The sequence below is a fragment of the Gymnoscopelus braueri genome, assembly GCF_963280865.1.
Source record: "Gymnoscopelus braueri genome assembly, chromosome: 14".
In the NCBI taxonomy this organism is placed as follows: Eukaryota; Metazoa; Chordata; class Actinopteri; order Myctophiformes; family Myctophidae; genus Gymnoscopelus; species Gymnoscopelus braueri.
In genome coordinates this window covers 46,778,212-46,805,050 of record NC_137619.1, presented here as the reverse complement: position 1 = coordinate 46,805,050, position 26,839 = coordinate 46,778,212, and the positions used below count along the sequence as shown (strand labels likewise).

Genomic DNA, 26,839 nt, shown 5'->3' with positions numbered 1-26,839 from the left:
AACTTATCCTGCCATAATATATACATAACCCATCATTTTACTTGCCTAAGTCTAGACTCCTGACCATCCTTGTAATAGGCTCTATGCACAGCACTAAATGGAGCAGGCTCTGTTCCTTGTAGCACAGTGGTTCTCAAACTTTTTAATTTCAGGGACCCCCATAACTCTGAGTATGTACAAATGGAACCAAATGGACCCTTACGGGTCCATTTGGTTCAATTTGTACACACTCAGAGACTTCATTAGTATCATTGGTAACACCTGTGAACAAAGTAAGAAGGACCCCAATTTATTTCCAATATGGCTGCTGTGCATAGAGCCTATTTGAATGGCTGTAGCACAGTATGTGCATACCTACCTCCATTGGTGGCAGTTCTACCCCTGGTCAAATCCCCTTCAGCACCCCTTCCTGCCAACAGAAGTTGTTGTGCGTCTATCCTCTTATTCTCACCTTTTCCCCCTAAACTGACACTTAATTGCATTAGTAGGCTGCTGTGTAAAGTTATAGGTGTGCTATTTTATAGATTCCCCCACTCAGGCTACCAGTAGACTGAGATTCAACTTGTTTTTCGGTTTTCTGATCCGGTCTAGAGCGGATATAACAGAGCGCCTGTGATCAACCAAAGATGGTTAATTTACGACGATCCGCCATCCCAATTGTAGCCACTAGAGGCGAAATGGTACACAAATCCTACAAATGGGCGCCTTAGTTCAGTGACCATGGGGCTAAAGAATGGTTCAGAAGCCACTCTGCCATTGGAATGAATAGACTCTAACCTGCTTCCGGTCTTCTAAAAAGTCTGCCTACTTCATGCAGATACGGGAAGTAAACTAGAGATGGGCAATAGAACCTCCCCCACCCTCCCCCATAATCCCCACCCCTCCCCCTACAAAGATGCTACCCCGTGGGGCTGCCCAATACCGAAATCCGCCCCTGCTCCATTGCCTCTATGCAGATATTTAGTTTTAAAAATATATATTCTAGATGTGTTTGTACAAAATGACTAGTGGGAGATAGGCTACTAGATGCACAATATTAACATGTAACTGGAATACTTGAATAATGATTGTGAGTGTTGTTACAGATTGTTGTTGTCGGGCAGAAACCTTGCATCTCCATATTTCAATTTTTAACACGTTGTGAACTTGTAGATCTGCTATTTTTGCTATTTGGGGAAAGAATTGTAATGTAGCGGTTAAGCGTGTCTGTGGGCGTCATAATTATATAATAATATTTAACCAATGAAAAGTAAGATTAACAAGTGGTTAAATTAATTTTTCTTCCATTTTCTGAAAAGTAACGTTTTTGGACATTCACAGTTTCTGCCCAACAGTAACGATATCGCAGATACGGTGACTGTTGCTGAATCCCCTACGTTGGCACTAAGTAGGTTCATTTTGTGGCTGTCTTAGCTGTAAGTGAATGACTCTGCTGTTGTCACACTTCATTTCACAGAGAGACACTAACCAGCTTGCAGGGAGATACATAACCATGTTTTATACTGAATTACCAGAGCTCAGCTAGCTCTATGGAAGCTGAGAGATACACCAACAGAAATGCAGAGAAGCTATGGGATAAGAATAAAGCCTATAATTTATACTTGTTGCTCGCCAAAAATAACTGAAATTGTTTTTTTGGGAGGGAGAGCGAGCAAGTATAAATTAGGCCAGTGGTTCTCAAATGGGGGTCTGGGGACCCCCAGGGGTCCTTGAGGGGGCTCCAAGGGGTCCCCAGCAAAATTAGTTGAATTAGCATCAAAATAAGATAAACTGGTTCAGAACCACTGAATTAGGCAACCATGTTGTCGAAGCATAAATTAAGCTTCATTTACGTAGTTAACCATGGACATGGAACAGGTGCGCTTCCTCTGTTCACTTCCTTGTGCTCAGCTACAGTCAATACAGTCAAAATAGTGAAAAAAAGATGAAAAAAGACGGTTGGCTCAAGAGCATATTTCGTTAACTCTTCCGTCTGTCCAGAGCCGTCATCAGAGCAACTTCCTCTGATGAAGGTTCTGGCCAAAACACGTAAGCAGCCGGAGGAATAAAATAAATGTGCACTTGAGCCAACCGTTTGGCATGTTGATTCATTTATGGGAGTGTCATTATTTACACCTTATCAAACTTTTTCATGTGAAGGACCACCCGCGGACCACCAATAGCTAGAATAGCCGATCTACAAGCTCACAACTTGTCACGCTGCATTGTGAGCTTGGCTATTTTTGCTAGTAAAAAAAATTATATATATAGGTTTAATGTGGTTAACGCTAGTCTCATGATGCCAGACGTCCAGAGGTCTTAACCTACCGATACGTCTGGTAAAAAATTCAACATAGTTGCTAAAACAGCGGTGAGAAAGCGGGCTACATACTTCAACCGACATCCGAAGTTTGTTAGGACAGGGTAGGCAGTAACTACTAAATGACATCATTCTGCTGATAGGTGCTAGTCCCGAGCCAAGCTCCAGATACAAACACCTTTTATCCCTCTCTAGTGACCATGTATAAACACAACCTGTCACAAGAAATGACAAAACCTCCATATACTGTACCTCCATGACAGTTTTCCCACAGTGAGTCGGAGGTATTAAAACCAGTGGTGGAAAAAGTACTACAATTCTTTACTTAAGTAAAAGTATCAATACTGCAATATAGAAATACTCTGTTACACGTCCAGAATTAAAAATGTGCTTGAGTAAAAGTACAAAAGTACTGGCATCAAAATGTACTTAAACTACCAAAAGTAAAAGTAGTAAAATATTTGAAAATAGCAGATCTACAAGCTCACAACGCGTCGCGATGCGACGCGTTGTGAGCTTGTAGATAGGCTATTTTCAAATAGCCTAGGTATAAAATAGGGCTGAAGTGGTTAATGTATGTTAACCACTATTTAACATACATTAACCACCATTATATGTTATATAATGTAATAATTTATATCTACATTATTCTACATTATTTCTTTATTATTCTCCCCAGATTTTGGCACCTAACTACTCCTACATACTTTCACTTATTCAAACTGTAAAAAAAATCCAGCTTACTGTCGACACGTATGCTTGTACTTTTCTTTTTGAAATAATTTGTAGTATTTGAAATATTTAACTTTAAACACCCCAAAAAGTCTATGGGAAAGTCAATGTTATTTCAACTGAAAACCCCCTTTTCATTCACTTGTTTACAATCATGTTACTTCAGCATGCTTTAACTTACAGACTCCATTTAAAGTTTAAAAGGTTGAGGTACATTATGACTTCCATTGCTGTGTTTAACTTTTTGATCACTTTTATACTTTTGAAGCTATCCCACTTTAAAGCACATGTGGATCTCACAGTCTTTTCAGCTTTTCCATTACACACTAATGGTGTGAGTTCTGAGGCAGTATAAAACAGGTTTCTTCCTCTTCCAACGTTCTTCGTTTGGGAAAAAAATAATCTTGTTTGGTTGGACTCTCTGTGAAGTATGTAGCCGCCTTAACAAGCCTACACCCACTTCTTTGAAAAGCGATCATGTCATTGCCGCAATATGATGGTCTGCTCTAAAAGACTTTGGATCGTTCTCAAGTGCAGCTTGTTTTCTAAACTCTAAAATTGTTTCCACTAGGCCTGACCTCGATTATTCGAATAGTCGACTAATCAGTCGAGGGGTGTCTGAGTCGACTGCCAATCTCTTAGTCAAATTATGAAGAAAGAAAAAATCTTGCATAAGTCGACTAGTAGTCGACTATAGGCAACATTTGGCCAATCAGATTCAACTATAGAAATCCATAAGGCGGTTACACACCGGCGAATATGCGAATATACGCAAAATTCGGACTCGTTCCGAATAATTAATAGACGCTTTTTCGCTTCGCTTTTTCGCTCCATGTAAGCTTGCATTGACTTTATAAGGTTTTTAAAAAAAACGTATTATTCGCATGAAAAAAATCGCCCCGGTGTGTAAGGACCTTTAGTCTGGGACAGGCCTAGTTTCCACACAGTTTTAGCAGCAAGCGCTGTGTGTCTGTCAGCAGTGTCTAGTTGAGTGAAGCATTTATGAACAGTGAGTCTAGGTTAACATATGAGAATCCCCAGTCACTTAACACACGCTGTGTTTTTGATTACTGTTTTAGAAATGCTGTATTCAATTATTGTTCCTGTTAAGTTCTACCTTTCTCAGCCAAAGCACAAACAAAGTAGTTAAGAGAAGTATATTCCATAAACCACATACAGTACAAATAAGTGTTTTAGTGATGTATAAATGACATGTACCTTTCCTTTTTCTGAATGTTATAGCACAACCGTTTGGAATAACAATCTTATGACCACAGTCAGTCAGTGAGCACTGAAATGTGTGTGTTATTAAAGACTGCACAGCTTTGATGCATTTAACACGTCTACTTGAACAAATACAGCAATAAAATGTTTTAGTTTAATAAGATTCCTTGTATTGGCTGCTGCCGTTCCCTGGTCTCTTTGTTCTCTCTGTTCTTTCTGTATTGTTTGCAAAAGAAATTGGATGGATTTTGTCAAGAACGGGGAGCGGGTACATTGTTATCGTCTGACAAAAACACTGCAGTAGGAGCCAATTTACCCACAACACCATTATGAGTTGCATTATGAAAAAAAATATGTTTTAACCCATTGAGACCGGGACCGTGTCATTTTAAGATATCTTTGGCTATTCAAAAATAGCAGATATGCAAGCTCATAGCACGCCACCGATTGCCGCGCTATGAGCTTGTCTACTTTTTTTTTCTTTATCATAAAAAAATAGCAAATCTTTGAATATCTTTTATTATGCGAAAAAAAATTACTCAAATCTTTGCTTCTGGGGGATTCTGCAAATCTCTTCCAAATCTTAACAGTTTTTTGAAAAAACGTATGTAGCTATAATCAGTGGTTCTCAAAGTTTTTCCATGTCAAGGACCACCAAAATTCTTTGTATTTGGCCGCAGACCCCCATCTCAAAATATGTTGTTCCAGGCCCCCCCCCCCAAAGCAAAGATTTGAGTTCGTTTTAAAAACAAATATATTCAATGATTTGCACAAATGTTTGCACAACAGCAACGATATCACAGATACGGTGACTGTTACTGAATCCCCTACGTTGGTACTAAGTAGGTTCATTTTGTGGCTGTCTTAGCTGCAAGTGAAAAATTTGCAGATCGACAAGCTCATAGCGCGGCACTCGGTGCCGGCCGCGCTATGAGCTTGTATATCTGCTATTTATTGAATAGCCCAAAGTATAGAAATAATGGTTAGATGCGTTTCCGGTTTCAATGTTTTAATCAAGAGCGACAGTGCAAGATCTTTTTGTTTCCTTTGTCTCCGACACACTCGTCTACTCAGGTGTCCAAAAAACCCACAGTTCCTGTATTCATTGGTCCAACTCTCTTCCTTTCAGTAAGCATTGTCCACGGCAGCAACAGCTTCTTTGCACAGAGGGTCCAGTTTGCCATCTCCGCCTTGGGAGACAGAACAACAGATTATCACTGTGCTACATTGTCCTCCATCACTTAAAAAATCACACCCAGTGTGAAGAGAGTGGTGCCTTTGATGAGTTCATTGTGTGTGTGTGTGTGTGTGTGTGTGTGTGTGTGTGTGTGTGTGTGTGTGTGTGTGTGTGTGTGTGTGTGTGTGTGTGTGTGTGTGTGTGTGTGTGTGTGTGTGTGTGTGTGTGTGTGTGTGTGCATGTCTTTAAAGTGGCTTATGTGTTGCACTCCTATTTGTGTTTAATTAGTGTAACTGGTTGCATGTTTGTGTTGTAATCAACTGCAGCTGTTGAGGCTGTGCTCATATCCAGGGATATATATACAAACACACTCGGTCAGGTGATGGAGTGGTTTGTCCAAAATTGCCAATCTACAAGCTCACAATGCCTCTCATCTCAATGCATTGTGAGCTTGTAGGGCAGTTATTTTCGGAGATTTGAGATTCGGGGTAGAGCGAAATAAAGAGCGACTAAGGTCAACTTAGTCACATTCTCATACCTTTTATTTTTGTAGCGCTTATCAATATCAGTACCACGGTGTGGTCATTATGACATCATGAACCTGTTAGTAAACCATAATTACAACCAAACTCACCAAAGTCCAGCTGTCTGATGTCACAGGTGTAAACACTCTCTCCATGGACCACAAGCTCTACTCTGTTCCATTCTGCCGTTTCCTCTAAGAGACACTGATGTCCACGCTCCTTCATCAAAGCTAGCCGGACACACAAAATGCACAATATGCATTTCTTTTTGTGATTTTTTTTTAATTAACTCCCTACTTGATCATCCTACAGCGTCACACAAAAGCATCAAAAGTAGCACATCTACAAGCTAGAAACGTGGCGTGAAGAGACTTTTGATGCTTTTGAATTTTAATCCTGAAAAGTAACAGTTTTGGACATATGAGGTTTCCACCCGACAGAGACGATATGATATTACCTGACAGGATAACAGCTGACCGTAGATATCCATACGTTACCATCAGGCAGAAACCTCATATCTCCATATTTCAACTTTATGTGTTTTTTTCCCGTAAAAATGAATGCCCTATCATCATGCAAGACTGTCACACAAAAGTAGTGAAAACAGCAGATCCACAAGCTCACAACGTGTTGTGATGTGACGCTTCGTGAGCTTATAGATCGGCTATTTTCACTATTTTAAAACGTTTTTTTAAAAATAATGATTAAAAAAAGGAACTGTTTTGGACATACAGTTTCAAGGTTTCCACCCGACAGCGACAATGTTAAGAAGAGAAACATACTGTACCCTGCAGACCCTCTAGTCGGAAGGCCCTGTGCTTCACAAGCCCACAGGATTCATAAGGTCCATAGCACATAGTCACCTGTGCATTTTCAGGCATAGTTTTAACCTATTTATGACTTCAATATATTATATTACCTTACTACTGTACTTTCCTAGTTTGTAGCTGAGCCCGGATGGAGGCTTGGTGTCCGTTTGGTTGTCGGTTGCCTGGCAACGACATTGTTGATCTTAACGGCTCAGGGAACCATGGGGGTTGCCTGACAACCAACTAGCCCAACCCGCTTACAGGCTGTCCCTTCAGGGCATGGAGTCGTTCCTTCGGGCTATGGGATCGAAACTACTTTTGCCCTGCTGCATAAAGTGCCTCAACCGCACCTTGCCAAAAATAACAGATCTACAAGCCAAAAACGTGTCGTAATATGATGTGGTGTTAGCTTATAGATCTGTTCATTTTGGCAAGCGACACCGGCATCGCTACATGGGGTATTTTAGGCTGCCAGTGTTGCGTGAAATTTTGGAACTGTTATTTAATGTCAAGCACCAAAAGGATATGAAAGATAATACAAAGGATCAGAAATATAGCTATACTTAAAGGAGCGCTTCATCCATTTTGAACCTTATATTCATATATTTGGTCCTCACTAATGTTCATGATAAGACGGCACAATTTCCGTCTACTCGCTCTGTGTCTCATTGGTGGAGATTCCAAGCTAATAGAAACTCCAGCCTTTCTCTTCCTGGAAAGTTGCTGAAAAATAAGTAATTATTCTTGCATTAATATTTTTTTGTTTGAAATCTTTAAAATGACCAAACCTGCTTACCGGTGATGTCACTGGCAGGCAGGTTTCTGATCTGTCCACAGCCCTCCTCTGAGGCACAGAGAGAGTAGATAGAAATGGTGCCATCTTATGATGAACATTAGTGAGGAGGACCAATTATTTTGTATGAAGATACAAAACTTTACAAGTTTTGTGGACAGGTATTTGTCTTATCTCATAGTTTAAGAACATTCACATGTTATGAAAGCATGAAACATCAAGTACTGTGTGATTTACGATATATATTTATTACATTAACATTATTACATTTAAACTTGTATTCATTAGTTTTACATCACAGCCATAAATACATTGTTTTATATTGTCTTAAATAAAATGTATATTTTACACAATCTACAACATTATTTATACAAAAATAAATAACTTAATGATCATATTTTTCTGTGAGTCACTAATTTACAAATACACATTTCTGATCACATTTAAACATTCTTTAGATACTCAAAATGGTCCCTTCTTAACATGGACAATTGCTTCTTTATTTTTTACTGCTCTTGTAAGGGACAGTTTCCAGTCTAGGACATACAACTGAACATATTGCAGTATAATCACACATTTCAGCTAATTGTACAGTTTACTATTGTCGTTTTGTTAATACCACATACTGTATAGACACAGCCAATTCTCTAGACAACACAAGTGAAATTTCATAGACCACTTTACTTTCACCATGTTTCAGAGAGCAGCATGCAGCCTGTCCGTTGCACAGAATGTGATCCAAGTTCTTAAACAAGAAAGCTTTGTTATAGTTCATTTTCTTTTAACATAGAACTCATTGTAACCAGGACCTCACCATGAGGCTGGAATTTCTTCGGTATCAGTAAAGTGTCACTCTATAAGCAGTTTCATAACACACATGGATTGATTTACCTCAATTTATAGTGCAAAAACATGTCTTGATAAACATCAAATTCACATGGAATGTTTTTTTTTTCTTTTTGGCATTTCATCCAAACAATACAAGAAATCTCACTTATCATTTGTAGAGTCATACATTCGGTTTAGTTTTCATATAATATAAATCTTTGCACTACTGCACTATAATACCCTCACATTAAATATCATGAATTAATTTTTCTGCAACAGCAAATACCATCTCTTTGCCTCGTTGCCAAATATAACTTACCTATATTACATTATATTATTCTCTTTTTTTCACAAAATATCACTTTAATACATTATTTCAACACTTTAAATATAGTCTACCAACTACATTTTTCAATATATCACAAAACATGTTCACAGATCATTCTTATCACTAGTTAAAATACTTTCTCTCTCAGTGACTTAAAAACCACTTGAACCCCAACCCTATTCTGGGGGTAGCTGTTATGCCCCAGTCTAGGGGTGCCTGAGACACAACATGAATACATTCCCGCCTTCCACAACTCCCATGTAGCCACACAAACAAAGGGTTAATGTGCAAAACATTACGTTGGTTTAATAAAGAAGAATTTAGTGATAACTGAGGATGAATGAAACAACAAATCAAAAGAGGGCTAAATATCTCTTAACTAACAAAAGAACCAAAATACAATATCTTACCTCCATAACTCTTTAAGACCGGGAGCGCATCTGTGTGTCATTTTTAGATTTCTTTGGCTATTCAAAAAATAGCAGATCTACAAGCTCATAGCGCGGCACCGAGTACCACGCTATGAGCTTGTAGATCTGCTATTTTTTTTAAATCATGAAAAGTTGTGCAAATATTACAACGCCTCGTTGTGAGCTTGTAGATCTGCTATTTTCGGCTAATGTTCCCCTCAGAATAGAGGGTTTTACTAGGGTTCAAGTGGTTAATGTAAAAAAAAACACCCTCTCACACAAAGATTTGGTGGACTCCCTATAGTAGCTCTGAGGACCCCCTAGGGGTCCCGGACCCCCTATTGAAGACCCCTAGTCTAGAGGGTTTAAGTGGTTAAAAACACGTCTTTGCAACGCAACAAAAACAATTCATATTGCACATTTTCCATTGACGCCAACGGTTCTCTATGGCTTACATCCATTCTTCAAAGCACTGGCCTCTCCCTGCGATGAGGTTTGGGTATGAGCCTCCGCCTTGCTCTGATCCGCTGCCTTGACCACCAGAACCTGTGGCGGCGGTCGTTGGTTCTGATCCCCGCCGGCGTGGGGGCCGGCGGCGCCTCTCTCCCAGTTGGTTTCGGTCTGCGTGTGCGTTTCCAGCGTCTGTCCCTTATTCTTGGTCTGCTCGGGTCGAACGGGGTTGTTGCACTTGTTACATAAATCCCTCATCTCCAGCAGTCCCTGCTCCAGAACCAGGACAAATTGGGTGGAGCAGGTCTCGGGGCTCTCGCGGAAGCTGGACACGCAGAAGATGATGTGGTCTGACTGCGGGTTGTAGCAGGCCCCGTAACCGTTGGGAACGACCGGGCCGTAGCAGCAGAACATGTCCACCGTCGTGGGAACCTGGAGGAAAATGGGGGAGAAAAGTGCATGGAAATGTTAAAAATTGAAAAAATTAAAGACCTGAGGCCGATTCTACAATTGTCTTCTAAATCCTAACAGTTTTCTGAAAAACGTATGTTGTTATATCAGTGGTGCTCAAACTTTTTCATGTCAAGGACCCCGAATATTATATGTGTTTGGCCGCGGACCCCCATCTCAATATATTTTGTTCCAGGGAGCCCCCAGAAGCAAAGATTTGAGTTAAAAAAAATCACTTTAAAAAATTTATATATTCAAAGATTTGCACACATTTTCAAGATTTTTCAAAAATAGCAGATCTACAAGCTCATAGCGCGGCACGAAGTGACGCGCTATGAGCTTGTAGATCTGATATTTTTGAATAGCCAAAGTATAAAATGACACAGATGCTTTCCCGGTTTTAATGGGTTAAAATAGCAGGTCTATGCTCACACGCTCACATGAAGATCTGCTATTTTCACAATGAGAACTGAACAAAGGCTGCAACTATTGATAACTTATTGAATATTTGCTATAATCAATTAAATCGATTAGTTAACCAGGGTTAATTAACTGTTGAACCCCTTAACTGAACTAGCAACCCTTGTACGAGTGTGCTCCAGTACTAATCTACAGTGGTTAGGATTACTGTTGGGGGTCTTTTTTATATTGATCAGGTTCACAAAACCTGAAGGTCTATAAACTCTCCAATACAATAATTGTCATTAATTAGTGCAGAAAGACTACTCCAAAAACGATGGCCGTTAACATTAATAATAGAGTAATAAAAAATTGTGTTATGGATATTTTAAGAAGTGCTCACAGTGTAAATTACTTGAAATACAACATATATTTTGATGATTTTTCTCGACATTAAATGAACATACCTGACTCGTAGAGAGAGTAAAGTGGTTACTGACGAGATAGGATTCATCCGTAAATATCTCTGGCTTTTCCATCTGAAGTTCTTGTGCAATTCCACGCAGTCCCAGCAAGTGATTGTCTATTGCCATCCCTGTAATAGCCTGGAAAGGAAAAATGTTGCGTTTTGTTATTATATCTTTATTGATTTTTATCGGTATCAACCTCACAGGTCTATAGGCGTATTGATTGTCAGATTCTTACCAAAAGAGTGTACTTTGTCTGTGCAGTTATGGCCCCTCTTAACTTTTCCATCTTCTCTGTGTTCTAGGGGGAAAAAAACGAATAACCAAAGATCAATAATGGGTCATTACAAGCCTTCATTTACAGTAGGTGCAACGTGCAAGCCATTTTACACTTCAATGTAAAATCAAATGGCGCTATTTATGGTAGTCAGTGGTGTAAAGTAACCAAGTACATGTACTCAAGCACTGTACTTAAGTACAACTTTGAGGTATTTTTTAACTTTATTGGAGTATTTCCAATTTTCAGTACTTTTACTTCTACTCCACTACATCTCAGAGACAAATATTGTACTTTTACTCCACTACAATTATTTGAAAAGCTACTAGTTACTTTGCAGATATAAATGATTATTATTATAAAACATACATTAACCACTTCAGTCCTATTTTATACATCTATTTGAAAATAGCCGATCAACAAGCTCACAGCGGGTCGCATGGCGAGGTGTTGTAAGCTTGTAGATCGGCTATTTTCAAACATTTTAGTACTTTTACTTTTGGTACTTTAAGTATATTTTGATGGCAAAACTTACTTTTACTCAAGTAACATTTTGAACACAGGCCTTTTACTTGTAACAGAGTATTGTTATATTGTGGTATTGCTACTTTTACTTAAGTAAAATATCTGAGTACTTTTTCCATGACTGATTTATGGTCGTAAATTACAGAAATACATTGTGGAAATAAATTGAATTGCTTTTCGCAGGATTATTCATGGCAGCATTTCGCTTGGCTGAACCCTATTTTTTATTTTATTATTATTGTAGTATTAAAGAAAGAAATGAGCTTACACTTGTGTCCAGTTTGCCATCGGTCATTGCTTTGACAAAGGACAGAGCTTCAGGCGTGGCTGAGCGAATGTTGTCCACTCTGCCCTCCCGAAAGCGACGAATGGAAGCACTTTCATAGGTTGACACCAGTCTCCCATGGCACCTGGAGAGAGAGGGAGAGAGAGAGCTTTGTAGTTGTGTGGCTGTTTAACCAATTCAATCCAGGGATGCATCTGTGTCATTTTAGATTTCTTTGGTTATTCAAAAATAGCAGATCTACAAGCTCATAGCGCGGCACTCATGAGCTTGTAGATCTGCTATTTTTGAAAAATCGTGAAAATGTGTCTACATCTTTGAATATAAATATTTTTAAAGCGAACATTTGTAACTCAAATCTTTGCTTCTGGGGGGTCCCTGGAACAAAATATTTTACAAATGTTTAAAAAATATATATTCAAAGATTTGCAAAAATTTTTTTAAACAAATTTTCCCTAAATAGCAGATCTACAAGCTCGGTATAGCGGCTATGAGCTTGTATATCTGCTATTTTTGAATAGCCAAAGAAATCTTAACTGTGTGCGCTGAAAAATAACAGTTTTGAACTGAAACATTATGATGTGATATGTCACGTTTTTTTTTGTTGAGAATCAGTTATTTCTTTTTAGATGTTACATGTTTTTTCTATTTCTGTGTAATGGAAGCTTGGAGACTCCTATTATACAATATTTTAATCACTCACGTGTACCTTGAATCTCCAGTAAGTTGTTTGACAAAAGGAAAATGGTTTATTTTTGGCGAGCAACATAGTCGTAAGACGAAGAATCAAGGATCCGTTTACCTGTAGTAGGCTAACTGCAGGGCAACCTGGATGTACGCATCTGGGCTCATCTTCTGCTTCTTGATGAACTCTTTGCCGTAGCCGTGAAACTTGTGAACATTCATGTCCAGATTCCTCACCAGCCTAAAACCAAGAGAACATAAAATGTATGGCTTGATGTCGTGGTCTTTCTTGTTTTGTCTTGGGTTTGGTAGAAATAATGTAGGCCTAAATAGCAGTGGTGTAAAGTAACTATAAGTGCATTTACTCAAGTACAATTTTGAGGTACTTTTACTTTACTGGAGTATTTCAAAATGTCTGTACTTTCACTTCTACTCCACTACATCTCAGGGGAAAATATTGTACTTTTACTTTAATGTATGTACTTGTACATACATTACCCACTTCAGCCCGATATACATTTCGGCCATTTGAGAATAGCCGATCTACAAGCTCCCAATTGGGAGCTTGTAGATCTGCTATTTTCAAAAGATTTTTAGACATTTTATAATGTGAAAACTTGTGAAATGGGCCATTCTGCATAATGACTACTTTCAACTTTTGGTACTTAAGTACATTTTGATACCAATACTTTTGTACTTTTACTCAAGTACATTTTTCATTCCGGACTTTTACTTGTAACAGAGTAGGCCTTCTACATTGCAGTATTGATACTTTTACTTAAATAAAACATTTTAGTACTTTTTCCACCACTGCTAAATAGCGCACACACTGACCTCAGTAGTTTGTCCCCAGAGGAGGCGAGGTGTTTGTGGACTTCAGGCGTACATTTCCAGCGCAGCCTGCGAGGCGCAGGGAGCTCGCTCACACTGGCGGCCCTCACCAGCTTGGATGGACTGCCGCTCCTGCAGGGTGTCAGACGGAGATGGCATCACGTTTGGTTTGTGAACCACTTAAACCACATGAACTCTAGCGTCCGTGGTCGGCATGTCAATAGGCCGTGAAAATATATATACTATAATATTATACATTGCATATACTGTAGGGCAGAAACCTCTTATCTCCGTATCTTTACTTTTTTTGTAAATGAATGCCGCACTTCGCCATTCTATGTCACACAAAAGTAGCAAAAATAGCAGATCTACAAGCTCAAAACGCGCCACGGTGCGACACGTTTTGAGCTTGTAGATCTGCTAATTTTGCTATTTTTTTTATTGGAATCCTGATATTATTTTTGCTATTTTTTAATTGGAATCCTGACAAGTAACATTTTTATTTCATTTCAAATGCATTTAGTTATACTTATGTTAACTTTATGAACTTAAATACAAATACATTGGGCATAAAATAGACAATAGAATTGTAATACTAGTCATTAAGCTACTAATATAGACTGAATTAATTAAAGCGGTCATGTTTGCATGTTTGGAATTGTAACAGCTGAAATCAATAATATATCAGTATTCCGATATTAACCTGTGGACCGCATTAAGTGAAGGTGGTGGCCGCATGTGGCCCCCGGGCCGCCAGTTTCCCATGTATGGCTTGGTTTAGACCTGTTTTTGTTTTTTTGCCAAAATGTGTCAAACTTTTCTGAATTCTTTTGAAATGAAATATTTTTGGTTGTTTGTTGTGTTTTTCTTTTTACATGTTTCAACTTTTCTTTTGCGCCTGTATAATGATGTGCCCAAAACAGGGACACGCCAGGTTTGAACCTGGTTAAAAGAAAAGCCATCGCCAAAGCCATCTGTTCTAGACTTACATGTATTTGAGGAGATACTCGGTGCACTGCACCAGAACGATTCCTTCAAACGCTGAATGTTCACAGACCACTCCACAGCAACCGTCCGATCCAACCACAAACTGAAAAAGACAAACAGTCACCATAGCTGTTTTTACAGTTAAAATGGATACACTTATTGATTTAACAAGCTGCGAAGCCTGGAACGCATTCCCCTCCAGTTCCCCTAACCATTGTCAGAGTACTTAGTGCACTACCTATTATCATATGTATCACTTGGAGGCCAGTCTATGACGTCAGTACTAATTCACCATATTGATGATATCAGGGATCTCCATAAGTCCAGGGGCGTAACTACGGGGGTGCAGACAACGCAGTTGCGTTGGGGCCCAGAGTCATTTGGGGCCCACCCGCGCCGTCGGTAAAAAACAAAAAATGAAAGAAATTCATAGACCTGGTTGCTTGTTTCTCTCGCAAAATCTGGCAACACTTGAAGTCAGAAGGGGCGAGCCACACACTAGACCTCTGTGCAGTACAGTACGGCGCTGTCCTCTTGGTTTATAGACCGTTAAAGCGTAGTCGGCTGTGTTCTGTTTGGTCTAAAATCCCCGGCGGCCGCAGCCGTGGCTGGCGGTGGCGGGGGGTTGAGGGGGGCGGGGGGTTTGAGGAGGGCCCACGGTGACCACCGCGCGTCGGGGCCCACTGTTGCCTCGTTACGCCGCTGCTCAGGTCCTCTGCGATACACACGCCAAGTATGAAGTCGATCTGTCAAACGGTTCTCGAGATACGCGAAGAACAGATGTGTGATTCACAGAGAGACTTGTTGATTAACTTGCTCATGTATCTTGTTAGAGAATGTAAAAACATTGTGGCTTCTCTTTTTCATTCATTTAAATTCACTCTGCTCTGAAGCAATCATCTGCAAAGTGAAATGATTGAGTCTCTGGGTAGAGAACATGGGAATCATAGAAGACATGTCAGCTAAATTCTTAATCAAAACACCTCTATCTAAGTCCATACTAATGACCTCTGTTAAGGCTCAGGGGCCGTAATCGTAGCGTAGGATCCTGCCTAATGAAAATACTTAATTTGGCCTGGGATGAGCCGAGTACATCCCTTGACATTCCATGAGCCCTTAGGCTGGCTTGACACAGTGAAACTTTCACGCAAACTTGAAAGTTAGTCTCAACTACAGTAAGTAAGTCGCACTGGAGTTGTGTGGTGTGGAGACAACTGTCAAGTTGCTGTCATGTAATCTGCAACTAGTTTTGTGAAAGACACACACACACACACACACACACACACACACACACGCGCACACACACACGCACACACACACACACACACACACACACACACACACACACACACACACACACACACACACACACACACACACACACACACACACACACACACACCGGCCTCAGCTGTCTCCACAGTCCAGTATACTTCTCAACCTTTTTAAAAAGGACCCCCATTTTACATGATTTTCTTTTCTTTCTTTTTTTTATCTCTCTGAGCCCAATTTAAGCTAAGCGTGTTCCATTTAAACACTCTCTGGGTTGCAGACCCCGAACGCCTCCAGGACCCCCTGGGAGTCCCCGGACCCCACGTTGAGAACCAGTGCATCAGTCCGCCACCATCTTTTACCTATTTCCGTCCTTTAAATCCTCCCTCCCTTCCTTCATTCTGCCTTTATTCTCCTTTATGTAATTCAGAGAATAACCAAGACACGAGCAACAAGGAAAGGTGATTATCAAAGAATTGCCTTTTATTACCCAGGTGTGTTGGCTCACCTGCATGGGCTTGTCGTACCAGCGGTTGGCGCCGTTCTTGGCCCCTCCCCCTCCGTGCAGCATCAGCATGGCGCGGTTGGTGTCGGTCAGATACGGGCCGCCGGAGTCGTCCAGACACACCAGGCACAGGCAGCGCTCGATCATGTCCAGAGAGTCTCTGTTGGTGGACTCTGACACAAGCAGTATAACCCACCGTTAACAACCTAATATCAGTGGTTCCTAAATCCCAGATCTTTGCAGGATCAGGGCCCCCACGTGCATTTTCAGAGAATGTTTAGTTGAATGATCCAATCAATCGATCGTGTTCCCGCCTTGGAATGTAACCGACATAGTATACTTAAAGTTACTGTTTATTAGTAACTCGAAGTTTTAAAGAAAAAATACCATTACCATTTGTTTACATGAATTTCTTTATATTAATGCTACAGTATATTATCATTATAAAATTGTAGTGTTTTTCCAAGTACTTGGGGACCCTAGGTTGGGAATTGCTTACACACAGATACCGCATTGGCCTCTGCTCAGCGATGTGTCATCGTGGCCGCCGTTATCAAGAGGGTCAAGCCGTGCCTCCTAAAGCATCTATGCCTCATGTATATGTCTATTGTAGCAGGAGGTCTCCCCACAATAATGCATCTATGCCCCAGTATACATATATTGAGGCAGGAGGTCTCCCCACATTAACTCTCAACAAGCGGTAGAATTCTCAACCGCTCGTTACAAATTTATGTTATTAAATTAAAGATTTGGTTTTCATACCAAAACACCTTACAGTATGTGATAGAAACAGTGATATTTATAAAAACAGGCATATTTCTTGCAGTGGAGTTATGGCAAGCTGCCTCGCCCCGCTCTTATTATGGCGGCGATGTTGACGCACGGCCACAGTGGATAATGTGGTGTCTATATATTTATGTCTATGGTTATCAGGGCCTTGACATTATGTTCAGTCCAACTCTAAACCCCACCCACCTTTCATGAGTACTCGACGAGACTCTGCCCACTCGCTGCGTCCGTCGGAGGTGAGCAGACCAATGGGAGGGACTTGCTCCTCTTCGCTGTTGGCCATCTTGGAGATCTTCTCCAGCTGGGTGAGCAGGTCACGCTCGTTCAGACGGCGGAAGTTGATCACCACGTCCAGCACAAAAAACTACACAGAGGTTTTAGAAAAGAACACAGGCTGTTTCATTCAGGTTTGGAAGCATCACATAAACAAACACATCGACACAGCAGCACAAATGTCACAAATGCCAAGCTCCGCCAATCAGTTAAGCCGACGGGTCGGGTTGGCCAATCATTGAAGCCAGTTCCCACACTCATCCCCAAACACACAGAGATTCGGTTTGTCCTCCACAAACAGACAAACGCAGATATCCGTGTGGTTTTATCGGTTCTCGGAAACCGTTGGTCCGATCGAATTGGCACTGCACACCCCCGGGTCATATGGGACACATGCAAGTTTGGGGCCGTATACGTTCGGTTGGCGCCCGAGTTATGCCCAGGAAAGACAGACAGACAGACAGACAGACAGACAGACAGACAGACAGACAGACAGACAGACAGACAGACAGACAGACAGACAGGCACAGGTTTTGTGAATCCGTGAATTAAGCTGCTCTTCAGGGTTGAATGATTAGCATCAGTTGTCAATGGAACACCAGGTAGAACCTTTGGTGATGTTCTGGCATCACTTCTCAAGGGATGTGACAGTAATCCAGTAACAGTTTCCCTTTCCTTTGCTTGTATCTGTTGTTTTAAGCACCCTGTATTCGGCTGTCATATCCGTCCACAGAATGATAACAGCGGGTGACTTACTGTACACAGGCCCATCAGTTTGTTGTGTCTCTTGTTATGTGATGATAGGTCCAATAACTCCTATAGGGAATTCCCAGGGGGAACGCTGACTGATCTGATGCAAATGCCATACATGCGATAGCTAATTAACTTAACAGAGAGCACTTGTCACTAGGCCACGGTGGTTGATCCCTCATTGAAGATAAGTTGGCGTGTTTACGATCAGACACAGTCAGTGGACACGATGTGTGCCGACATGACAGAACATGATATGTTGGCTAATTCCAGTGTTGTAATTAAGAGAGACCATATGTGTGGTATATATACAGTCCTCTCTGCATCATGTGTCTGAATTACACATTAGGCTGACAACTTACGAACTGCAGTTCATGTTTTTTGTTGGTTGAATTTCATGTTTCGCTAAATTGGTAATATCGATATCTGAATGTCTTTCAATTTCATCATTACTGGTCGTATCCTCCGTTTGCTTTGTCAAAGGTTTATTACCTCAGGCTTAATCTTTGTCCTATCAGTTGTTGCTGATTCACTCTTGCGGCCCCATTTTAACCACTTAAAGGGGAATACCTCTCATTTTCAACATTGAACTATGTCTTTAATACACCTTAGAGCTGTTGTGTGGAAATAAGAAAAATGTCCCCCCCCCCTTCTATGTTGCCTAGAACTGGAGAATTGATTGAGGTCATGTGACAGGGTGTACGTTTGGCTGAGGGGGCGGAGCCAAAAGTACACCCTGCGTATGTCACTGATCACATGACCTCAATCAATTATCCAGTAATTAAAGACATAGTTCAATGTTGAAAATGAGTGGTATTTCCCTTTAAGCCCTACATACTAGTGAAAATAGCTGATCTACAAGCTTAGCAGGGCTTTCCTGCCTTTAATCAATACTGTACAGTGGAGTTGGACAGGAAACAGGGAGGGAGAGACATGCAGCAAAGATCGTCGGGATCGGGACTCGAACTTGCGATGCGCTGTCAGGCTACATTAGAGCCTAAGTGCCTGGACCGCTAGGTCAGCGGCCCAGGCCAAACCTCACCAAACTTGACAGAACCACTGTTCAGGTTTCTGGCATGAGAATAGTCACACCATAAAAACTCAAGCGCACAACGGTAGTGTTACTGCAGTGTCTAACATTTCAAATGGCCCTAGCTCAGTAACCATTGCTCTGATCAGGGCAATATAGCAGCATAGCTGTCAAACAGAGCCAATAGTGAAACCACTTCCACATCTCTTGACATTGTACTGTATTAGTGTCATTGTGTATTCTCACCTGGTTCTTGCAGGCCACGATGATGTGTTCAGGTTCTGGCATCACACTGCTCTCCTGTGCCACCAGAGTGTCCCTCCCAGGCCCCGGTAGGCGGTAGGATGTGAAGAGACGATAGTACTGCTCCATGCACAGCGGGGTGCCAGCCAGCTGACCTCGCGCATAGTCTGTGGGCAGAGCACGTCTACACACACACACACACACACACACACACACACACACACACACACACACACACACACACACACACACACACACACACACACACACACACACACACACACACACACACACACACACACACACACACACACACACACACACACACACACACACACACACATGCATGCACGCACACCCACACATACAACTCTGTCAGTTCTCTACAAGCGTCTCATGTCTATAAAAACTGAGGCGTATTAACTTTCTCGTTCATGCTGTTCTTGAACACTGTGTCATCACTTTATGATATTTTTTTGATATTATGATATCAATGATGTTACTCATAACTACTCATTACTTACTTTCACTCTTACTCTTTATTTAACCACTTAAACCCTGTATACTTAGTTGACCGGGGTCCCCCAGGTCTCTGATACTAGGCCCCTACTTTTTTGCCCTCTACACTAAATATATTTGCTGACAATAGCCGATCTACAAGCTCACAGCATATCACATTGTGATGCGTTGTGAGCTTGTAGATCTGCTATTTCTGCTGAATATTCGCCCTGTGCAATTTTATGCAAGCTTATTTCACCCACACTTTTTTATACTTGGTGTAAACTTGTGACGATAAAGTGAGGTTGAATTCCAGTAGATGTACTTACGCGTCAAGAAGAGTCTTGTACTCCAAAACTCCAGAAATGAGGTGGGCAGCAAACCTGTGGAAAGACAGTTTTTTTGCACCGTGAGCGCAGACTCTCTGTATAACCTTGGTCTTGTTTAGCCCATTATAACCGGGAACGCATCTGTGTAACCACTTAAACCATTACTATTCAATAATAGCAGATATACAAGATCATAGCGCGGCACAGAGTGCCGCGCTATGAGCTTGTAGATCTGCTATTTTTGAAAAATCGTGAAAATTTGTGCAGATCTTTTAATATATATATTTTGAAAGCAAACATTTTTAACTCAAATCTTTGCTTCTGGGGGGTCCCTGGAACAAAACATTTTCAGATGGGGGTCGGTGGCCCAAATACATATAATTGTGGGGGTCCTTGAGAAGTTTGAGAACCACTGATATATAGCAACATTGAAAGAAAACTGTTAGGATTTAGAAAACATTTAGTAGAATCCGAACCTCAGGCCTTTATATGGATTAGTTGGAGACCTGTGTTAGAGGTACTGTAACGTTGTGATCGGTTGATGTACGTCAGCTGGTTGTGACACGGTGTGCCCAGATCAATAGCATGTTAACCAAACCACGGCCTTCGATGTCTATTAGCATTTGCAACCAGTTCACTGGCCTCTCAGCCCTCAAGGCACACTGGGTAATGACCCCCATCTGTCAACATGAACACTCCTATGTATCCAGGAAGTATTCAATTAAGACCTGGTGTAATTGATCATAGGTACTGTGCAAAAAACACTGGTTCTCAACACCAGGTCTGGGGACCACCAGACTTTTGGGTGTGTAACTCTGAGAGTGTACAAATGGAACCAAAATGGACCAGTAATAAAGGATTTTTATTTTGTGTAGCTTGGGAATAAAGAATGGTATCAAACAGAGTTTCGTGGCCTAATGCATATCAAACCTGGGCGTCCTTGAAATTAAAAAGACGAAACACTGGTGTAAACATTTCATACAGCCAAGTCACAAATGATATACCAATTCTGTATACCATACCAGTCTTCAAGTACCTATACCTTTGGTTAGATTTGACAAAGAAACATATCCTACATTTTTGACTGGCAACTGTATGAGGGCATGCTTGCCTTGCCTTGCCTTGCCTTGCCTTGCCTTGCCTTGCCTTGCCTTGCCTTGTTTTGCCTGGTCTTGCCTTGCCTTGCCATGCCATGCCATGCCATGCCATGCCATGCCATGCCATGCCATGCCATGCCATGCCAGTCTTGCCTTGGCTCGTCTTCTCTTGCCATGCCATGCCATGCCATGCCAATCTTGCCTTGGCTCGTCTTCTCTTGCCATGCCATGCCATGCCATGCCATGCCATGCCATGCCATGCCATGCCATGCCATGCCATGCCATGCCATACCAGTCTTTGTCTTGTCTTGTCTTGTCTTGTCTTGTCTTGTCTTGTCTTGTCTTGTCTTGTCTTGCCTTGCCTTGCCTTGCCTTGCCTTGCCTTGTCTTACCTCTCACGTAAAAAGCATTTTTTTACAGACTGTAGTGATCAGTGTGTGGTACCTTAGAGAGTCAATGGGAGCCTTGAAGTTCTGCTGTGGGAAGACCATGACAGGGCTGGAGTTAACAGGGAGCGCCTGTCTGTTGCTCAGGTACATGTCGTTCAGCCAGTAATCATAAATCTGCCAAATAAAAGGGTACAGTTTGTGCAAAAGGAATAAACAGCATTGCCAGAACACGTTCAAAGTAGGCTACTGAATACATTAAATGTCCCAATAGTTTGATTTAATTGCTGGAACTTTGCTTGAAGCTATAGTGAGAAGTTTGTTTTCTTTTGTAAATTAATATCATCTGAATAATTATTCCTCCCAAAATCCACTTTCAATAAAAGAGCTCAGAACGTTACAGGCACAGTACATGTGTGGTTCTGAAGTCTACTGCAGGGATGTTGTATGTGCATATTTCAAATGGCCCTTTTCACAGCAGCCATTTTAATTGCGTGGCTGTATGTGTTTGTGTGTGTGTGTGTGTGTGTGTGTGTGTGTATGTGTGTGTGTGTGTGTGTGTGTGTGTGTGTGTGTGTGTGTGTGTGTGTGTGTGTGTGTGTGTGTGTGTGTGTGTGTGTGTGTGTGTGTGTGTGTGTGTGTGCGTGTGTGTGTGTGTTTGTGTGTGTCCAAGTGGATCCTGAGATCCACATGAATCAACGTTTAGGTAAATGCAAGGAAGGTAATAACATCTATTGTGAGTGTGTTTCATCTAGGTGTGTCAGCACAAAGTTAACTGTACAGGGGCTGTCCACGCCGCCACACAGTTAACACTGAAATCTACAACTCATTTGAACAGATAAAATGTTATTTTAATCCATCTGTAGAGTATGTTCTAACAATATGTGACTGTGGCTCGAGAACCAAAGTTATATACACATAACGTGGGGTAATGCCTTTCGTCATCACGTCAGCCGTCAGTTATGTCTCAAATGGCTCCGTTTGCTGGGCAACCAAGGTTAGGGTATCATTTAATGACAATTAATTCAGCTGTGTTTTACCAATCAAAATGTCTGCTTGAAAAGGGTCTACTGACTAACAACAAACATGTGTGGCAACGAGGGTAAACTGCTATCTAATATTGTTGACATACCAGAAGGAGCCCATCAGACCAAAACAATGTTGCAGGCTGCCTTTTTTGACACTTTTAACCATATTAACACATACAAGAAAATGGTACAAAATTAGACCCATCAGTCTGAGTGGTGATTGCCTCTTGCATGAGCGGTGGTCTCTCATGCAGGAGACCAGGGTTCAAATCGCAGATATAAAAGTTATGGATCACAGCTTTAAATGAAACACACCCACAACTAATTCAGCTGTGTTTTACCAATCAAAATGTCTGCTTGAAAAGGGTCTACTGACTAGCTTTATACCTAGTCTTACTTCAAACAATACAATTCATTTTTTGCTGTTTTACTCACACGCATGGAAGAAAACGTTTTAACCAGTAAAGGCTTTATTTACCCAGTTAGCTTTGCTCTCCCTCCTCTCCAAGAGTTGTTTTTGTAGTAGCTCCCCCACTCCTCCAGGGGCTCCAAACTTCTTCACGATGCTCTGGGTCTTCTTGGACTGCTCCTCTGTCACCAGGTGCTTGGTACATCTCAGGTACATGTCCAAGGTGTTCTGCAGCACCGGCACCGGCAGCTTTGGCAGCAGGTCCTGGCAAATGGATTGATTTTAGTACCTTGGCCAAACCAGCTGGATACTTTAACTTTTTAACCATGGTGGGAAAAGTACTCAAATTCTTTACTTAAGTAAAAGTAGCCTACCAATACTGCAATATAGAAATACTCTGTTACAAGTAAAAGTACAAAAGTACAAAAGTATTGGCATCAAAGTGTACTTAAAGTACCAAAAGTAAAAGTACTAAAATGTTTGAAAATAGCAGATCTACAAGCTCACAACGAGTCACGATGCGTTGTGAGCTTGTAGATCGGCTATATTCAAATAGCCTATGTATTAAATAGGTCTAAAGTGGTTAATGTATGTTTTATAGTTTGATAATTTATATCTGTAAAGTAACTAGTAACTAAAGTTTTCAAATAATTGTAGTGGAGTAAAAGTACAATATTTGTCTCTAAGATGTAGTGGAGTAGATGTAAAAGTACTGGAAATTGGAAATACTCCAGTAAAGTAAAGGTACCTCAAAATTGTACTTAAGTACAGTACTTGAGTACATGTACTTAGTTACTTTACACCACTGATGCCATCTTAGTTAGGCCACATACCCCCATAATTCTAAGAGTCTGCAAATGGAACCAAATGAACCTGTAAGGGTTCATTTGATTACAGACCTGTCCATTTGGTTCCCAACTTATCAAATTTAGCCGAAGACCCCCTGGAACCCTCTCAAGGACCTCATTAACATAATTGATGATACCACTATCTAATCTATCTATCTGAATTTCCTTTGAATCCTATACAATCTCAGTCTCAGTCAGAGTATAAACACATGGCTTTGGTGCTAATTTCATATTTGTAGTTTAATATGAGATTGGTGTAAATATAGCATAAAGGTAAATAAACAATAAGGCCCTACCACGTGTCATTGCAAAAGTAGGGAATAGCTATGGCATTCAAACAGTTTACTCACCCTATGCACCCAATATTGTCAGAAAATCTCTTTCCACTCTACATAGGCCTATTACAAATTAGAGTATTTGATAGCCCTATTTTACAGAGCTATAGGACATCGTCAGTAAAATGATTTAAAACGAGATATGAATTATAGAATGATGAGTTGTCATATCTTAATCTTATCAAAACATATTTAAACATATCGTTTCCTTTTAGTCCAAATTAAACATTGTTTCTCTCCATTCTTCTTCGGGTTTCCATTGAAAGATATTCTTAAAAGTCGCTGGTAACAAACAAATAGCAGATCTACAAGCTCACAATGCATCGCGATGCGACGCATTGTAGATCTGCTATTTGTTACAACAAAAACAGTGAAGCATATTTACATCGCTGCCCCCTCCAGGGTCTTTAGAAGGCTGGGGGTCCAGAACGGGCATGTTGGAGCTGAAGTTTGGAAGCGCAGTCAGGCAGGAGGAATCCCTCTGAGACAGACACACTCTGCATGTATAAAGAAAAGAGGAATTCACTGGCATTAATAATGTCACACGTTGTTCCCTCGTGAATCTAGTCGGTATTGAAGCAAAATCGCAGAGAGACGGAATGCCAAATCAATTGTGATTTATTAAGGCGCGCCCGGGCGGAAAGCAATTATCAATAAATGGTTGTGTGGTAAATGTAGTACAAGGCAAATTAATTGTCAGGTTGGTTATTGTTACTCGCGTAACTTTAAAGGAACATGCATGGAAATTAAAGCTTAGACGCTTTTCACGTGCAGCTATTATTTCAATTTCGGAGGCTATTACAATGCTGCAGTTGGCATCGATATTAACTCCATTGCGTGTTAATATTTTCTTTTTTGAAAAATAAATAAATACATATATATATATATATTTATATATATTTAAAGAATTGCACACATTTTCAAGCAGATCTACAAGCTCATAGCACAGCACTCGGTGCCGCGCTATGAGCTTGTATATCTGCTATTTTTGAATAGCCCAAAGACATCTAAAATGACACAGATGCGTTCCAGGTCTAAATGGGTTAAAGAAACTTGTAAAGCAATTTTTTCCCCACTCACCAAGAAGATAAACAGCAATCCCACCCGTGTGAAGTTTGAAGGAGTTCAGATGATGTTGTGTTCATCATCTTGCACGGAGTCCATTCCTACCAGCATCTCCTTGAGGATTGAGCAACATTCATTCCAGTCCCAGGTTGAGCATCTTACTGTACAATCCTCTCCTCACACACACACATCTTTGGTTGGTTGGCTCAGGAGAGATGCTGAAGATACCTATAGCCCCCCCTTAACAACAAGGCTCCTCCCATAAGCCTGCCTGCATGCGTGCTATTTGCGGAGAGAAGTTTATTTAATAGTTTGCGTGTTCTCTGCCCCTCTTATTTAGACCCGGTCTGCATGCCTCCAATGTCTCTGATGTGCACAGATTGGTAAAGATGTGGTTTAACCTTACAGGTCTGTTCAGAGACTAGAGATGCCTGGCATTTTCTCTGCATTTTTTTCCTCAAATGAACCAAGTTGACGCAGATTCGGCGCTGAATATTGATTGATTGAATACTTTTATTAGCAGTTTGCAACACAAAAAAAGCACAGGAAAGTGCAGTTCATACAAGCAAGGTCTGCTAAGAGGATTTGAAACCCAAGAAAGTCTGTGACTCATTTGCAGGCTATACACAATTCAAGCCGTGCTTTTGATATGTCGCGTTATTTCTTATATTCATATTTTAAGTCACATTGTTTGAAAGGAATTGGGGCTTTTAATTAAAAGATTGATTATTAATGTGTGCATATACTGGACATAAGCTTAAGATAATCATTTAAGATGTTTGTTTGTCCTTATTGACTGTGATTGATTGGTTATATTTATCGTCCATCTTGAAAATAATATTCTGCACCTAATGTTCTTATTGAACATAATTATTTTAAGACGAAATGATTGCATGTAATTATTGTACAGAAGAGAAATCGCTGGCCCTATAACTATAGTTTGTTGGGTGAGGGCGCTGGCCAGGGTGCTGAATTCTAGATTCTAGAAACATCACAGATAAGGTACAAATGTATGAAAATATATTCATTTAATGAGATTTCTCAATGAGAAATAATTGACATAAACACTGACAGTTCCACGTCATCTTGATCTTTTAATTATGTACATTATACACATATATACAGTTCGTTGCAAGTTCATATAATACAATTAATTAGGCTATGCATTCCAGAATACATCATTCAAAATAAACTATAATACAGACAACAAAGACGCAGGTTTCAATTCAGTTCCATCTATTTGTATCTCTCTAATAGTGTCAATCTGACATATTGCATATTGGATTTTTTTTTAGCAGCACGACTCTGGCAGAGAATGAATATAGATTAATATTGAATGGCGTTTACATTTCATTTGCTCTGTTTTTTAAAGTTTTTTTTTGTTTAGTTTTGTTAAAATACATTAACACACAATCCCTGAATATGATATGGAATCCGCTTTTTGACACAACAACACATACTGATAATAATAACAGACATTTATCATTATTACCATGAAATCCTTT

At 40.5% G+C, this 26,839-nt stretch overlaps 2 protein-coding genes across 2 annotated transcripts; both read right to left on the bottom strand.

The window, feature by feature from the left end:
• Positions 1-5,380: 5,380 nt before the first annotated feature.
• On the bottom strand, positions 5,381-6,837 carry cUnh10orf53 (chromosome Un C10orf53 homolog; the record flags this gene model as incomplete). The annotated part of the gene is made up of 3 exons (XM_080448900.1): positions 5,381-5,445; positions 6,067-6,186; positions 6,744-6,837. The coding sequence occupies 3 exons, from the start codon at positions 6,835-6,837 to the stop codon at positions 5,381-5,383; spliced, it is 279 nt and encodes a 92-aa protein (XP_080305026.1).
• Positions 6,838-9,568: 2,731 nt separating this feature from the next.
• Positions 9,569-24,705, bottom strand: LOC308099998 (choline O-acetyltransferase-like; the record flags this gene model as incomplete). Its single annotated transcript, XM_080448899.1, has 14 exons — positions 9,569-10,006; positions 10,891-11,028; positions 11,129-11,191; positions 11,961-12,102; positions 12,778-12,900; positions 13,494-13,622; positions 14,480-14,580; positions 16,258-16,427; positions 17,230-17,407; positions 19,343-19,523; positions 20,167-20,220; positions 21,708-21,826; positions 23,156-23,344; positions 24,655-24,705. 14 exons carry the CDS (start codon positions 24,703-24,705, stop codon positions 9,569-9,571), a joined length of 2,076 nt encoding a protein of 691 aa, XP_080305025.1.
• Positions 24,706-26,839: the final 2,134 nt, after the last annotated feature.